At 43.3% G+C, this 17,795-nt stretch overlaps 1 protein-coding gene across 15 annotated transcripts in view; it reads left to right on the top strand.

Annotated features, from left to right (window-relative positions):
* The first annotated feature begins 8,806 nt into the window (after positions 1-8,806).
* MSANTD1 (Myb/SANT DNA binding domain containing 1) overlaps positions 8,807-17,795 on the top strand; it is a 44,935-nt gene continuing 35,946 nt past the window's right edge. For 7 of the 15 annotated variants that reach the window (XM_069012241.1, XM_069012240.1, XM_069012239.1 and 4 more), the window contains exons 1-5: positions 8,840-8,879; positions 9,691-9,768; positions 10,711-10,752; positions 14,012-14,122; positions 17,049-17,152. Coding sequence is in view for 1 of the 15 variants with exons in the window: in XM_069012230.1 (XP_068868331.1) it covers positions 8,864-8,879 (16 nt within the window). In the remaining 14 variants the exon portion in view is untranslated. Of the gene's footprint in view, positions 8,880-9,690; positions 9,784-10,597; positions 10,753-14,011; positions 14,123-17,048; positions 17,153-17,795 lie in introns of those variants that run through there. The other 8 variants (XM_069012237.1, XM_069012236.1, XM_069012233.1 and 5 more) reach the window with 8 other exon arrangements.

Below are 17,795 nucleotides of genomic sequence, written 5' to 3'. Positions count from 1 at the left end.
GCATGTAAATATATATCATCACCTAGATATATCATATATATTAAGATCCAGGCAGTTTGTGGACCTTGAAGCGGTTATCTTCTCCTTGGAGACCAAACAGCTGTGGTGCACCCAAGGACAGAGAAGCATCTATGACACTTTTAAGGGCACTGCAGGACAGAGCCAAGATGATTCCTCCTGGGAAAGGGAGGCTTCATATAATGAGGTTGCAAGATACAGCCCAGGGACAAAGGAATGATAGGAAACAGCATCTTCTCATTCAATGGCTGTGTTCACTTCACCATATTATGCTTGAAAATGTTGAAGGTTCCTGTTGTTAAAGGTGGGAGAGCATTTTTTAGGTTGCTCCCAGCTTTTGTGTTTAGTTTTCTCTTGCACCATGGGTGTTTACAGAGCAGCAAGGAAAAGAAACACATTTTCAGTAAGCTGTGATAGTAAGTTGAAGGAAGGTTGCAGAACTTGAAACTGCTTCTTAGTAGAGTTCTTTATCCTTAGACTTAGACCTTAACTTGAGTGTTCCTTTATATTTGATTATGAAAAGAATAAATACTTAATTTGTTCTTTGAACTACAATTTTCCCTGTAAATTACTATTCCAGAGTCAGCCAGAACTGTCTTTCTTCTTTTTATACAGGTGCCTTTCATCCACTTGAGGAAAGCAAATATGCTTTTTTTTTCCTCTCCTTAAAATCAAAAATACTAAAAGTTTTTCTGCTTTTTCTAGTTACAGTTGCATCTCCTAATATTGCTGCATTTTTCTCTAGTGAGAGTCTGATGTTTTGAATTTTCACAGGTAATATTCTCGCCTTATTTGGTTTTTTGATCGCATTCCAGAAAGTTTCTTCTTTGAAAAGATGTTACTTTTAAGTTACACAGTTTTGATGCACCAACGTTCATTGCAACATTAAGGCTTATCAGACACTGGTTTTTGGTTTTGTAAACTGACCTCTTGACATAATGATTTAAAAAAGAAAAAAGCCAGACTGGAGATCATTTATAGACACTTGGTATGGCACAGCTTATTCTGAAACATTTAAATGTTGGGTAATGCTTAGCAGTCCTGCTGTCAGGGAAATCATCAGGAAAACAGTTTTGGTAGAATGAAGATGGCTCCTGCCCAAAAGGCTTTTTGGGGAAGGGGTGGTTTCTTATTTCTGTGGTTCATTTTGGCCTTGTCCAATCCTTGAAATTTTCCATCTCAGCCCTGTGTACACATAGTCCTGCAGTATTTGCTGAATCTGTCCACTGCTGTCCCTGTTCTTCCCTCTCTGTGTGTGGCTTGATTAGAGCTGGCTGCTGGCTTGTGTTTCATTTGTTCACCATGACTGTCAGTCACGTCTGCAGGTTGGCTGTGTCAACTCAGCAGCTTCAGATAAGTTACCAGTACTATCACTTGTTGGTTCCTTTTATCACTTCTTCTGCCACATCCTCACCAGTGCCAGTTTCGTTCAGGAAACACTGTTCTTCTCCAGGATATTTAACTGGGGTTGATGAGTGAGGCAAGTTTCAGCATTCTTCCAACACCAAAAGCAGCACAAGAACGAACCTTTCTCTGTTCACCACTGATAGCTTTGGCAATAGGGTGTTGGTTGAGTTCTTTTACCCCCATTCTAGGCAGGGCATCCTGCTACAACTGGGCAAAGTATTAACCCTGGGTTATTCCCTGAGTAACCACGATCCACTTGGTCCCACGGCCCCACCCTTGGAGCCCAGCAGTTTGCACCTCATCACTGCCCACTTACTGAGCCCACCCCGGTCAGTTTGTCTGTGAGGCTGTTTTGGGGGACAGTGCCTCAAGCCTTGCTGAAGTCAAGAGAGATGAGTTGCACTTCCCTCCCTTTATCCACTACCTGGTTGTTAAATCAAACAAAGCTCTCAGCTTAGACAGGTGTGATTACTCTTTCCCAAATCCATACCAATTACTGCCACTGCCTTCTTGTCCTTAATATGCTTGGAAATGGTTTACAGAATTATTTGCTCCATCACCTTCTCAGGGACTGACATAAGGCTAAGCCTGTAGTTTCCCAGATCCTCCTCCTGAAGGACCGAAGTGATGTGTGTTTCCAGTCCTCAGGAACCTCCCCTGATGGCCACAGCTTCTGTGACATCAGCCAGATTTCTCAGCCCCATGGATGCATCCCACCACATCCCGTGGACTTGTGTATGCCCACCTTGTCTAAATGTTTCCCAGTTTCATTCTCTTCCATTGAGGGTGAGCCTTTGTGGCTCCCGACCTTCCTGTGGATGGGACTGGGATTCCTGAAATCCTCCACCAAATTTGGTGCTATTGGACATAGCTTTGGTTTTCATTTCCTTTCAAAAACATGCTTTTATTATGCTTTTAGTACTTAAAAAGAATGCTGAATCCAGGCTTTTTTTACAGTCCCTCAGTGCAGCTGAGGGCGCCCTGTCCTGGTGCTCCCCACGGTGCCCACCAGCCCCATGGGCCTCCCATCCCAGGACAGGTCTGCTCCATTCTGGGGCTTGTGCCAGCTGCCTTTGGGGTGTGGGGAGGGAGAGCCTGTCAGGGACTGTTGGTGGCAGATTAAAACCTGAATTCACGGCCGGGTGCTGAAGTGGCCTCTTCCCGAGGTAAAAGCTTTTGTAGCTTTTCCAGTTAACTTTGAGCACTCCTGCCTTTTCCGCTCACACAGTTTAGCTTTGACTTTCTTCTCCTTATCTGTCACTAGAGAGTAATTGTCCCTTTCATAAGGACCTTGCTTTAACCTTGAACAGCAGTTCCCGTGGCACCTGATGTGCGTTATGAACTATATATACTGATGAAAGAGTGAGGTACAGTCCTAATGTCTTCCTTGATGTTTTCTTTTTAAATCTGTTTCAAGGAGCCCTTTCAGATGGGACATGAAAGCTCTCCCACTTACTATAAAATTCCTTATGAAATATTTTTGTTTTGAAAATAGACATATTTAGAATAGTAAGGTAAAAGCACAGTCTTATCAGGCTGAAGCTCCAATATCCAAGCTGTTTCCAGTTGCTCTTATCTGTCCTTTCATCTGGTTCTAAACATGAAATGGGCATTTCATTATTAAATGCATACAGAGCCTTTCATTCTGGGGGATACTCCTGTACATACTTCAGTGGGGCTTTCTGCAGTATGTGGTAACTTACAGGCAAAAGGTAAGCGTTTTTATGACAATACTCTGACAGGGAGTGCTGCAACAGGATTATATACTGGAGGGGGAGAACTCTCCTTCTAGGGACATGCTTGAGGAGACTCACAGAATCACAGTATGAGTGAGGTTGGAAGGGACCACAGGGGGGCATCTGGTCCAACCCTGCTCAAGCAGGGTCATCCCAGAGCACATGCCAGAGGATTGTGTCCAGATGGTTCTTGAATATCTCCAGTGAGGGAGACTCTACACCCTCTCTGGGCAGCCTGTCCCAGGGCTCAGAACAGTAAAGAAATTCTTCCTCATATTCAGCTGGAACTTCCTGTGCATCAGTTACTGCCCATTGCCTCGTGTTCTATTGCTTGGCACCACTGAGCAGAGTCTGGTCCATGTTCTTGACACCCTCCCTGCAGATACTGACAGACATTGATGAGGTCCCCTCTTGGTTCGAGGCTGAACAGGCTCAGCTCCCTCAGCTTTTCCTCAGAAGAGAGACTCTCCAGACCCTTAATAATTTCTGTCACACTCTGCTGGACCCACTCCAGGATCTCCATGTCTCTCTTGTCCTGAGGAGCCCAGAACTGGACACAGTGCTCCAGATGATCCTCACCAGGGCTCAGCAGAGGGGCAGGATCACCTCCCTTGCCCTGCTGTCACTGCTCCTCCTAACACACCCCAGAACTCCACTGGCCCTCCTGGCCACAAGGACACACTGCTGGCTCATGGACAGCTTGTGTCCACCAGGACCTCCAGGTCCTTATCTGCAGAGCTGCTCTCCAGCAGGTCAGCCCCAGCCTGTGCTGGTCCACGGGGCTGTTCCTCCCCAGGTTCAGGACCCTACATTTGCCCTTGTTGAATTTCAGATGGTTCCTCTCTGCCCATCTCTCCAGCCTACTGTGGTCCTTCTGAAGGGCTGCAGAGCTCTCTGGGGTATCAGCCACTCCTCCCAGCTTTGTGTTGGCAAGGAACTTGCAGAGGAGGCATCTGTGCCTTCATACAAGTCATTGATGAACAAGTTAACACAGGGCCCAGTATAGAACCCTGGGGGACACCACTGGTGACAGGTCTCCAACTAGACTCTGTGCCACTGATCATGACCCTCTGGGATCTGCCACTTAGCCAGTTCTCAATCCACCTCACTGCCCACTCACCCAGCCCACAATTCCTGAGTTTACCTATGAGGATGTCGTGAGACATGGTGTCGAAAGCCCTGCTGAAGTCAAGGTAGACAATACCCACTGCTCTCCCCTCAGCCATCCAGGTGGTTGTTCCCTTGTAGAAGGCAGTCAGGTTGGTCAAGTTTGATTTAGCTTTAGTGAATCCATGCTGGCTATTGATCATCACCTTGTCTTCCATGTGGATATATGGCCTATGCTCATAGGAATAAAACTGAGTTGTTCTGGAGCAGGTACCTTTTTGTGCTTGCACCTGGTAACAGATGTGAGCTGCCTGTGGCAAGTGGATATAACCAGAAATTCAGAATTCAGTGAGTGGAGGGCATGGTGAAGGTTCCTAGGCTTTCTGCCTCAGCTGGACTTGTAGAAAAAGAAATGAGTGCAGAAACTGAGCTTTATTCAGCTTACAAGAGGAAAGCTGCAGAACTGCCAGACATGCAGAAAAAGGAAAATCAAGAAAAAGAGTAGATGTGTTGTTAAGGGTAATGAGCAATGCACATTCTCTAGCAGGATTAGGATGGGAACAGGAATAGACTTGCCAAGCTAAGGGAAAATCCTTTTTGAAAAATGAAGGGAAAAAAAATCCTTTAATGAGTTTTGATAGGAAAACTGACAAGTATTACCAAGAATCAGGAAAAGTAGCAGTTAAATGGCCAAACTATGCAAGATGTTCACAAATCTTCAAAGATGAACTCAGCAGCGATTAATGGGAATACAAACTTGAGCAAAAATGCTGAAGAGTACTTGAACTTGTTAGCTCACTAATGTCTGTGATCCTTGCTGATGGTGTTTGTACAAGCATGGAGTGGGCAGATGTGAGCCCAATGATCACTGCAAGTGCTGCCCTTCTTGTAGAATCAAGGCCAGGATGAGAAGTCCCAGCGAGGAGCAGGATGTGTTAGTTCTGCCCCAACATTGTACTGATGCTGTTGTTTGATGGAGCAGGGGTACAGTAAACTTTCTTCTGCCTAGAATATAATATGTGGATTCTCCTGTTCATCTCCCACAGCCTGCAGGACCTATGTAGAACTTCTGGGAAGGAAGGAAGTATGCAAGCAAAGAAAATTTATGAGGTAGCTCAGAGAAATAACAAAAAGCACTTTGAATAGTGCTCCTATGTTTGTGCAAAGGCAAGAGACAAAGACATCAAGAGGAGAAAGTAAAATGCAATGAATAATATAAATGGACAAGAGAAATGCATTGAGACACAAGTGGTGGCTTGGAGAATCAGACTGTACAGATATGAGTAGTGCAAAGCAGCAGAAATGATTAGTGGAGTGTAGAGCAGTGCAATGTGCTCGGGGAAAGCAGCACTGCTGCCAACACCACAGTGGGCAGATGCAGAGATGGGCATGTGGGCTCCAGGGACTTCCTTGCCTTGCAGGAACCCAAGTGAAAATGGAATGACAGCATGATTGTTGTGTGGTAAGGACAAAAAAGTGGCATACAGGGTGTTTTGGAAATCCAGCATGCTGGGAATACAGGTCATGCTGAGAATACAGCACTGCTTAACACATGTGAAAGTAGAAACCTACCTATATTAAACTGCAGCCAAATTGTTTTAATAATACATAGCCAGACAAAACAGATACAAATAATCGACAGAACAGTGAACAAAGCATCATGAATTCACTAGTTTCTCTGGGCTGAAAGTTCCTTTAGTCACCTCCTATGTGATGCAATAGCTGTACTTGATTACCAAAAAATAAATGTGGAGAGAAGGAAGCAGCACAAGAAAACAGATACAGCCCCTGCCTTTGGAGGGCACAGAGGTGAAGGTAGCAGCAGAGAAAGGGGTTTCATGCAAGTTCTCCAGGGAACAGCAGGCCTTTCCCATGAAAAGCCTACTTGACCTGAGGCCAAAGACTTCAACAAAGAAGAGACTTCTGCTCTTGATACTACCTTTTTTTTCTCTCTTTTCTTCCCTGAAGAAATAGAAGACTGGTGAGTGATCTAAGATTAAAGGTGCAGTGTTGCAATTTTGGGGCATTATGTCAGTTGTGAGAGATCAGACTGCGAATTAGGGAAAAAAAGTCAATTCAGAGGCATTACTAGAAACCCCATTATTAGAAAACCCAGACGTAATCTTTGATAAACCCACGAATATTTGCCAAGCAAAGGAAATTCCCCAGTGCATATGAAAGCTTAAGAGACAGCAGGCAGTGCTCTGAGCATGATAAAAAATTATAACCATTACAAGAGAGAGACCTGGGGTAGTATGTCCTGCAGAGCTAAAACACTGATCCCCAAGGAGCTGCAATGCAAGCCAAGCAGCAGCCCAGTTCTGGGGGAGAAAAAGAGGGAAAATCTGCCACACATTGTGTGGTTTTGCTGCAGGTGTATAGAATGGGCCAGGAGAGGAGGGCTGGCATGGAGGGCTCCTTGGCAGGGGGAGCTGATGCTGCTGCAGCAGGAGATCATCAGCCTGAAAGGAAAATTGGGCTCTTGTGGAGTTGGATGCTGTGTGCAAGGCAGTGTGAAGTTAGCAATACTGAAAGGGATTCGCAGTCTGGAAACAGTACATAGATGAAATTCAGGGTTAGACCTGTACATTTATCCCTGCAGAGGGAAAATGGCAACAAGCACACATAACAAATGGGGAAAGTTACAGTTTGTAACTATGCTTGCTAGGATGTTAAAAGGCTGTGCGTCATCCTCCTGAATCCATGGGGGGAAATTGATGGCTGTGTTCAGGGTGTCTGAGGAGCACGGAGATTGCTTAGCAAGATAACATAAAGTATCCAGAGAACTCAGTTTTTAGCTGAGTTCTGACTCTGAGAAAAGGATCAGTCTTAGCTGAACTGACCTTTTAAGGGTTAGATTACAGGTACATACTTTTTTTCACTGTCAGCTCAGGCACTGGAATTACTGTCCAGTACTCCTTGGAGATACATACCCTGTGGATGATACTGTGTCTGATACCAGCATCCCAGCCTTCCACTCCAGGCACTGGGATGGTCACAAAGGGAAAACAGAGACAAACGAGTCTATGGCCAAATCCAAGCTCTGCCCATCTGTTCCTATGGCTGCACCTGCTTGCTGTCAGTGATACAAACCCTAGAAACACTTAGAACCTTGCCCAGGTTTGCTTCCAGGCTGGGCTGCAGCTCTTGGGAAGGCTGCTTTCACAGTCTGTCATAAGGGGAAATCTACCAGAAGCACTTAGTGATGAGGGGTGGAGAGGACAGCAGCTGCCTTTCATTGCTGTGCTGTGCTGGCTGGATTGTGTCCAGGACCTGCACCAGCTGGAGAGCAGTTTGTTAGCACTGCCTGCAAGGTACCACTATCCCTACCCTTAGTTCCCCACCAGAAAATCTTCTCTGAAGCATTCATATGAGTTACTTAAATATCTTCTGTTGCTTTTATTTAGCCTGGTTTGAGTTGCCAAGCAGCTTATTACACTTTGCACTAAACCCAGAAAAGCTGTGCAAGGTGACCCCCAGCCCATGCCCCTAGCCCTGGGATGGCAGGCACCAGCCACTGGTGAGTTTGGATTTGTGAAATGCTTTGTCAAGCCCACCATCATGTCCTGGTCACCAGTGGACTGCTTCTGCTGAGCCCAGCCATGTGGCTGTGGCTGGGATGATCTCCAGCGAGTTGCAGCGTGGTCAAGCCCAGAGCTACATCACTCTGGTGTGGGGGGAATTTTACCTCTAACTTCAGTCAGCATTTCCAAGTCCTGTTAAACCTGAATAACCACAATCCAGGACTCTTGCTTCAAATACATTGAGTGAAAATGAGGGTTCCCAAAGCTCTAGGGAAGTAAATTTGTTTCTTCAGAATACTGCTTATGCATCAGGAGTTTTTTTCCTTTAAGAAAGAAATGGATGTATGGATTACAGTTGACAGTGTTATTATCTACTCTTAATTTTTATGCTTTCACACATTTACCACTGCAGATACTAAAAGACTTTTGTGAAGGGTGTATTTACACCTCTTCACTCTCAGGACTCTCCCAGGGAAGTTTCAGTATGCAAAGTTCCCTACTCTCCTATATGCCAGCAGCCAGTGACTGCCAGGTCACATATGCATTAAAAGTCACATTTGTTTTAAGTTATACTTTGAAATCTTTAGTTAAACTAAAGTTAAACTTTGAAATCTATTTAATTACACTGGTGTAAAACTGTTTGTGGATGCTCCTCTGTGCTTTAATTGAAATCTGCTTTGCAGTGCTTTTTCTTTTGGAAAACTGAATCTGTTTAAGAGTATCCACATGGGTTTGCAATTGGTTTCAATAAATACAATTAAAACCAGGTTTTGCTTAAATTGCTGCAAGTTTTAATGCAAACAGGGCCTCTGCAAAACTGAAAATCCCCTGATTGTTCTGGACTATTTCTCTCCCCTGTGAGACTGAACGTTTTCATGTGTTTTCATGAGCTCAGCGTGGAGGTTCTCCAGTATCCAACCTTTTCCTGAAACAAGCAACCTACTTTGAGTTTAGCAGCCTCTCCCCTGCCCCTGACTGGCTCTTGCGCTTCCAATCAGGCACAGAGGAAACATTTAAACACGCAGCCCCTTTGCTTAGCCTCCCTGGCTCTCCTCAGAGTAGGAACCAGCCATGCAACTCAGCCCAGGTAAGGCCACACTTCACCATCCCCATTGCAGCCATGTTACATTTAACAGGTTTTTCCCTTCTAAGTGCCCTGATTTACTCTTTACCCCACCCCCTCATGCACAAAGAGAGGGGGAGAGTAAACCTCGCCCGTGCCCCAGGAAGGCAAAGGCATGGTGAGAGCAACTTGCACACAGCTGCAGCTTCACCTGGTACAGCTCCCAGCAGCAGCTTTCCTGGATGAGAGCTGGGGTGGGAGAGGCTGGGGATAGGATATGAAAGCTGCCAAGGGCTGTTAGGCCAGCCCAGGTCCTTGTGCCACTTCTGCACAAGGCTGGTGAGGATACTTTGGGCATGTGGCAGTCCCCTTGCTCACCCCCTGGTGTAACTGCACGCTGTTTTCACCAGCACTGTGTAATGCAGCATCAGGGTTGCCGCCCACGGATTAACAGATCCTTTGAAAATCCAGGAGCAAATGCACCTCCTAAAAACCTCCTCTACCTTTTCCACATGCTGTTAAACTACCCTGATGCCTGAGTGTAATCTTCTGGCTGTTCCCTGTGCCCATGAATTACTCAACATGGCACGCTGGATCTTTAGCTGCGGGACAGTTTTTCCAGTTGTTTGTTTTGAAAGCTCTTAAGAGCAATATACTATCAGCTGAGGTTTCTAATTAACTCTGAATAGCTAGTCTGCTGCCACTCAAGTATAATTCTCATTAGCATCTCAGCTAACAAGCTTCAGTGTTTGCCCTCCTAATTAGCTTCTAGTTAGAAGTCTTTCCCTATCCTAAGATGTGCTGTTGTTAATTGCAGTTCCAATTGCTTTTACAGCAAACTCCTGAGAGACTGCTAAAGCTCTGGTTTATATAGCCTGATAAAGATCAATATCTGGGATACTTACAGCTACAGGTTCTTTATTCTCCTGTAAGTGTGTGTCTTTACCACATGTTATGCAAAGAGAAGAGGGGACAGAGCCACAGCTCTTAAAATTAATGAGGAAGTATTTTGCCTTTTAAACAGGTGGTAGAACTCGAGTCTGCTTAAAGCAAAGTACAACTTTCACAGCTAATGCTGCATGAATGGCTTTCCAGGGTTTTTTCCATGCAGCTGTCCATACAATGGCTAGTTTTCCATGCCCATGGATTTCTAAGGGTTCATGAGTGCCCCATAAAATGCCCTGTTGCTGCTGATCTCAAAAGCCAGTGTATTTGTCTGTTGCCCGGACACAGAGCATGTCAGGTTGGCTATTTCTTGTGGGCTGCTGGCTCAGGATGGTATTTCTGTGGAATGCTCTTAGCACGGTTTAATGTATGACTGCGAGCTGGATTAACCCCTTAGTCCCTACGGCTTGGGAGCACTTACAGCAGAGTGGTGTCAGTGGGCTCAAACAGCTGTGCCCCTGCAGACCAGGAGAACTGGGCTGAGGGGAGCAGGGTCGAGGGAGGGAGATCCCACTAGAGCAGCGTGGAGCATGAGAGGGAAAAGGGAGTCTTGAGTTTCACAGAGCACCTGAAGTTGTCGTGCGCTTGTTCCATGGAAGTAAATCCGTTCTGTGCCTTTTCAAATCACATATTTACTTCTCAAAGAGGGGGAAAATACTGCTCAGCCTGGGGAAGATTTACTAGTGGGTTTTCACTCCAGACATGCCCAGAGCCCACCTGTTAACCACTTCCTAAATTGAAACCCCCTTTTTGCTGAGCCTTCTGAAATGGGTTTAACACATCCTGTGCATCCTGCTGCTCTGTGTAGGATAAGAAGAGGCCTGCACTGAAACCAAATACTGAATTTTATCATGGGGTGCCTGGATCCTTCTACCTTGGTAACTTCTTCCTTCTCTTTTTCTAAATGAAGGGTAAGGTATTGATGTTACCAAGACAAAGTTAGAGGATAAAGGTGAGTCTTTATTTGTCTTGGCGGAATGACTGTAACCGTGTGATGCTTTATCATGCTGTAACTGCGGGTTCTAGAGGACCCTTGTACCCAAGCAGAGTCCTCCTGAAGCAACATGCAGGTGTAAGGATGTGCCCCATCAGTACAATATAGTATCCAATTATATTTTAGAAAGAGAGAAATTCTGGTAATGGTTCATAACACATTAATAATTTAATTTAAGCGTGGCCTATTCACACTAATAGCAATAGATTTAAATAGTCATAGGTCTTTCAAATCTGCCGTAGAAAAATGGGTAAGAGCTTTAGATGGACCTGAGGTAACTGGGCAAGTTGAAAGGGTGAGAGTATTTTTACACAATGTTGCATGTCTAGTGCTGTTCATATCAGGTCTAATATTCTGCTCACAAATGATTCATTAGCATTCTTTCAGCTGTAAAAAATTGAGAGTTTAGAACACAGTTCTTGATGAGAAGCTGACTTTTTGGATTTGACTTCCTATATCCAATTAATGTGTTGGAAAGTGGGAGTAATGATGGTGAGCAAATCTCAGTGTTTGAAACTATTTCAGTTACATATCAAAGAGGCATATTCAAATGAGCTGCTTAACCTCTGTTATCTGCAAAACTGGATTCCAAATCCCAGATATGTCATTTACTGTACTGTACTTTAGTTACAGATGGCACCATAAAGCGAAGCACATGATATGATAAAACTTTTTTTAGAAGCTTTAAAGTAAAACTTGAGTTTGTAATAAAGTAATTCCTTTTTCTAATAATGTCCACTTTGTGAGGACTTTAATGCTCTTAGTTTCTGGGGGAAAACCACGAAAGACCACCAGAGCTGGGGCTGTAACAACTACTGCCCTTGCAAATTGCTGAACAGATAATGCCAAGTGTGGAGAGCATCTCATGATCTCTGTCCTCTTTAACATGGTCTGCCCTAAGTATTTTTGTCATCAAACCAGTTTATGCAGTGCTGGCTTATTGCCAAACTTGTCACATAAAGTGGTTTTTTTGATGTGAGTATAAGCTAAATTGGTGTCGTGGTCTTTTTTATTAAGGCAAGCAATAAATTAAATTGTGGGATAGAAAAATGGTGACAAAGTACCATTTATGCTGACGGCATAGAAAGAGTAATGTTGAAACAACTCATAAACATACTGACTGAGTAGGTCCCTCTACTTTGACTCCATTTGGTTCAGTAAATGTTCATGAAGTTTTCTGAGTCTGAAAATGGAAAGGATCTTATAATCCTTGTTCTTTTTTCTGATAAGGCTGCGATCCAGGCCATTTCTTACAGCAGAACAGCCTTTCTGCATAGATCGTTAGAGAGGGCATCCCCTTAATTATTTATACTACACATACCAGGTGTGCTGATTATGAAATTTCCCTTGAGGCTTCAGAGGGAAATGAAATCCTAATAAATGCATGAGACAGTGGAACAATGCTAGAATCTCCTGGATGAAAATCAGTCATCCATGTCAGTGATCCTTCTTACAGTGGTTTTTAGAAAACATTGCAGAAGCTAATCTTCTTAGGCTTGTCATCCAAACTGTCCTGGAGGTGTGAATAAACTGCCCTTCCAGAGAACTTCAGTTCTCTTGTGGGAAATGAAGGAAAAAAAGGCTAGAGGAATACATTTCCTGTCTCAGGTAGGTGTGGAGGTGGCAGTGTTGATATTGAGGATGACTGTGTTTGTAATTAGTATCATTGCACAGTGATGACTGAAACATGGTCATGAAGCTGTCTAGAAAATTCTCCATCAAAATGCTGGCTGAGAAAATATGAGGACTCTGTTTTGGAAATATGGGCTACCCTTGCCTTGGCAAGTGGAGCAATTTAATTTGGAGGAGAGACTGGTATTTTTTTGAGACACTTCTTATCCAGAGAGATCAGTGAAGTACGAGGGAAGGAAGGGCCTTTCTCTGCACAGGGAAATGGAGAAATACCAAAGACACTGAACTGAGGATCAGAAAAGGAGAAAGACCTTGATGTGAGAGACAACAGGGAAAGCAATACAGGGATGTGAAACAAAAAAATTGTTCTATGATTCTGTGATTTAATGTAGCAGGGAAAAGACAACACTGATTTTAACCCAGAGCAATGTGCAATGACCATGACAAACCCAGTTCTCTTGTCCCTCTGCAAACAATACAATTTTTAAGAGGTGGAATAGATAAATATATGAATGATTCTATCAATTTTGTTATTCAAAGGAGCAGCTAAAAGGGTAAGATACTTGCAGAGAACAGGCAGCTGGTGAGAAGATTTTATAATGTGAGCTCAAAGAAGCGTGTATCCTCTTCTATCAAGGGACTGAGGAGGACTCCCTGAAAAGCTGGTGTTGTTCAGTAGAAGAGCAGAATGATGTTAGGAGTAAAAAGACATCTTTCAGAAAGTGGAGGTTGTGTTTGAACAGAGAAAATAGAAAAGAGCATACAGGCAAGTTAAATAAGGCAAGTTAAACAAGGCAGGTAAAATCAATTTTGAGGAGCAACTTGCTAAACTCATAGAAACAATGAGAAAACCCCTTAAAACACATGAAGGGTAGGGAGCCATCAGCAGGCTTGATAGGCAATTGTAGTATAATAAGAACACTCAAAGTACACAGGGCTGTTACAGCAAGGCTAAATAAATCTTTGCTTTGCTGTTCATTATAAAACATCTCAGGGAGCTGTCTTTTCTGGAGCATTTTGGTATCTGAAAGCATCTAAAAGTGTGTTTTAAACTGAAGTGTCAGCAGAACAGGTTTAGAACAATTGGATAAATGCGTAATACTATTGATAAAAATAGGTGGTAGCCATGGTAGCCACCCAAGAGTCCCAAATGTGGAGTTCTTAAATTAATGGTTTCCTTTGATATGAACTAAATAATTGATGTGGCAAGTGAAGGTGGCAAATGCAACTGATGTTTAAAGGACTGTGTACACTGGTAAATCGAGCCTGCCTTGGTCAAATATATCGAAAATAAAATGAAGACTTCTAAATATGACATATTGGGTGGATGGAAAAATGAATTTTTTAGAAGGAAGCTGTCATATATCTGTGTCCTTTGAAGCTCAGCAGCCCTTGTGCAGAGGTGATTCAGCTGAAAAGGCCTAGCTGGACTTCCAAGGCCCCTTACCAATAGTCATCAAATCCCCTAAACAGTCAAGAAATAAAAGGGAATGTGTTCCTGTAGTTTTGAACTGGTTATGGTTCTAATTAGTTAAAGATAACAAAATAGAGGGTGGGCATTGAGTCATCCTTTTTCCAATTGCAGGACATCACCAGGTGGGAAGAATGTCTGTTGGTTTCTCTATTGTTAAATTACCTACTAAAGCTCTAAGAAAAAAAGGAGAGTTGACAAACTCACCAGTAAGACGTTTTCAAGGTAGGCTAAAGTTAAAACTGGCTGTGAATATTCTCCATTTTCTCACCTAATCTAGACTTCTGCAAAGAATGCAGAAAGGGAAAAGAACCATACATATGCATCCACAGAGATGTCACCATTCAGGAAAGTATCTTGGTGTCATTGTGAGTAGTTCTTGGAAGGTATCAGCTCAATCCTTAGGAGTGATCAGGATGATAAATAGGATGTAAAAGACTTTAAAGGAGACCTAAAATAAAACCAAAAAAAGGCTTGTGTGTAAATCCTCAATATGCCCAGGTGTTGCACAGTGGGTAACTGTCTTAAATACAGGAGAAGTAGAAATAGGACACATGAAATCTGCAAGAATGGTCATAAGCACAGAAGGGTTTTTCTGCCAAGAGATATAAACACAGGTTGGAAAGGACCTCTGGGATCACCATGTCCAGACTCTACTCCTGCTGGCACCACGGCACACAGCTTTTTCGTGTGTTTCATGTGTTTCTCAAATGCTGCCAGAGAACTGTCTGGTCCCTGAATGCAGAAAGCTTGTTCAGCTCTGCCTACATGTCAGTAGACAGCTGCACCACCTATTGTGCATTCCCCCCGTGTTCAGCAGTGTCATTCATCCTGAAAACTGAGCTAGATTCTAAAACTATTTTTTTTGGGTCGCATCTGAATTATCTATCATATCCACTGAAAAGCTGCCCAATTTTCCCTTCCCCGTCTCTTTTATGTTTGTGAAAATCCTTTTTCATATTTATTTTGACACCAGGGAAGGGAAATTTTTGAGTTTTGGCATCTGCGGGACATATGGGGAGAGGTAAGCATGTAAAGTGTCTGTCTCTGCTGTTTCCATAGTCCTCATTAAAGGAAGGAGGGTGCAGAGGAATTTTTTGCTCATACTGTTCAGAGAGATGGTTATGAGATAATCAGTGGGAGAGAAGAGTTCATGGTTGTTTCTGCTGCAGAATAATTAGGCTGACAAAACCCCCCATATAGCTACAGTTAAAGGAACTGTACCCCTTTTCTATATCAGTTTTCCTTACTTTATTTGAGAAACAATTCCATACCAGTGAACCCCCATTTTTCCACGGTAAAACTCAAACCTGTGCAACAATGAATCAGTAATAACAAACCCACTACCTCATTGTAGCCAGATACAATTTTAATTGAGGATATCTGTTTTAAGTGGGCCAAAATATTTTATATAATCTACATAGGAAAAAAACTTCCTTCATTTTCATTGCTTGATGCATGTTATTTTCTTGCTTGTAAAGTTCTTGAAACGCATCACAAATCAGTGGAAGATGCCTTCAGTGATCTGCATAACCATTTTACATCTATACTACTACAATACACCCTAGAGCCTCTTTTCTGGGAGTCAGGGGAACTGGGAAGGCTCTGGGCAGTCTCTGACTGTGAGACTGGGAATATGTCAGAAGAGAAAAGGTGAGGTACTGTCCTGGTCCATGGAAAATACATTTTCAGTTCTAGGGCTGCTTCTTGTTTGAAGCCCACAGGTTTATCTTGGGTAGTGCCAGGCCCAGAAAAGGCATCCATTTGGATCAAATCAAATAATATTTAGAATTTGATGCATTTATTTCAGAGGCCAGACCAGTCTCCTGATGAACCACCTTTTCTGTCTAAGGACTCAGCTTAAATCTGACTAGAAGCTGTCTTTTTTAGCATTAGTTGGGAGTTTCTGCTTCTTAGGGCTACTGAGTGCTGCACCAACACCCAGTCTCTAGCTTATGTGGAGCACCTTTGGTACTGACCTAGACAGAAGTGTGAACTAGAGGGGATATTTCTTTCAGATTTTGGCTATAGTTGCAACCACAGAAGTGACTGTGTCATTGATGAAGGTCTGCAGTGAATGTCCCTCTCACCAAGAATATCTGCCCAGGAGCTGGGGCTCAAGGGTTTGAAGATGTAGGCTGGCATGAAGGACAGGCTAGTGAGTGCTGTAGAAGAGCTCCACAGTGCTGTGTGGGAGTGTAGGATTTTCCTCATGTGACCTTTCCTTCCTTCTTTGTTTTGGGAGAATGATGGTGGTTGGTCTGTGAAAACAAACACTGCCAAATTGTGGGGAGTTAAATCAATGCTGAGCTCCAGTGCCAAGGGGGAAAAGTCCTGAGATGTGAAAGAGGAGGAAGGATATGGGGCAGTGAGACCTTGCTTGCCTCTGAGTAAGGGGTGGTGGTCGTACCAGCTGGGAGTTTGGGTGTCAGCCCATGCTGGAGAGTGACACAGAGGCACAAAGGCTTTCCTCATAGCGGGATTCAGAGGAAGGGGATGGTGTGTGCAGCAGGTTTTCCTGCAGTCTGGATTCTCTTTCATTGTGGTGCAGAACACACACTGACAGATAATGCAGCAACTGCTGTGGATATCAGGCAAGCTCTGATCTACATCTTGGTGTTCTGTGGGGGGAAAAAAAAGCCTGAGCTCAGGTATCCCCTGTGGGGTGTGGATCCATCCTGTGAAATGCTTGTGGGAAATCCTCCTCAACAGGCAGAGGGTACAAAAGCATAAACCTGACCCTGATTTAGGGCTGGTAAGACTGCACTCTGTATTGTCATGTGGTTTAATTAATTTTTGGATATTTAATTATAATGTGATAGTGCAGGGAGGATTGGCTGGCATTGCTCTCCAAAAGACAAAAGCAATATTAAACTTTCTAATGCTCCCACACCAATGCAAATACTGAAAAAACAGCTGTAGCAAGTCAGTGGAGACACAACTGTGTGGTATTTCTTCTGTAGCCATCAGGTGCTTGGCTGGAAGGACCATAAGCTGTGTTTGTGTCCGTACGTTCAGACTTAGCAAAATGCAGGATTCTCTCTTCCTTTTCCTTAGAATAAAAAAAGAAGGAACTCCAAGGAATTTAATCTCTGTGCAACTGTGTACTTTTTCCTAACACAAGACTCCCTAACACTTTGTGATGCTCTAGATCCTGGATATCAAATTCCAGCAGCAGGTGTGTTCAGAGCTGCGGGGGTCCGGTGAGGAGGTTGTGTTCCTTGGCAGAGATTTTTTAATTATCACCTTGCTAAGGTGAGTGGGAAATTCTGTCTAAAAATCATCAGCGTGGAATGACAGTGAATTTTACCTCTCACTTTCTTATTCTGTGGGAGGAAGTTTAGGGCACTTGGTGTTCACTTTTAATGCTGCTGGATAAACTAATGACTGTGTCACCAAGATGAGTCTGAAATCTAAATCAAAGTCTTGTGTAAGATTTTATTTCTGAATGGGCCTGAAACAAATTCTGGAGGTCCTGCACACATCTACCTACAAAATTATCTTGCTAAATATCTAAAATGAATTGTAAATATTTCCATTTACTCCGCCTATTCATCTATCCCTATTTAGAGGGATACCTCCTCTGTTTTGTCAAAAAGTGCCACTTCTGTACCTCATACCTCCTATTTTTATGGTTAGTCTGTTTCTATGAGATTAAAATGTATTTATTTTCTCAAAATACTTTTTTGCAACTTCCAAATAGTGCTGCCTGCCCTTTTCTTCTTTCAAATGCATATTTAAAGAATTGGAAGAAACAATGAATTTGAAGAAAATCAGGCTCACGGTATTTAAAAACACATGTGTAGACTTGCTCTTTAATTAAAACCTTTTCCCTAACAATAAAATGTAGAGCTAGCTCATACTTTATTGTGTTGGGTTGTGATAAAAACACATTGGC

Source organism: Aphelocoma coerulescens, chromosome 4, assembly GCF_041296385.1.
Source record: "Aphelocoma coerulescens isolate FSJ_1873_10779 chromosome 4, UR_Acoe_1.0, whole genome shotgun sequence".
Lineage (NCBI taxonomy): Eukaryota > Metazoa > Chordata > Aves > Passeriformes > Corvidae > Aphelocoma > Aphelocoma coerulescens.
This window is presented reverse-complemented; position numbering and strand designations above follow the sequence as displayed.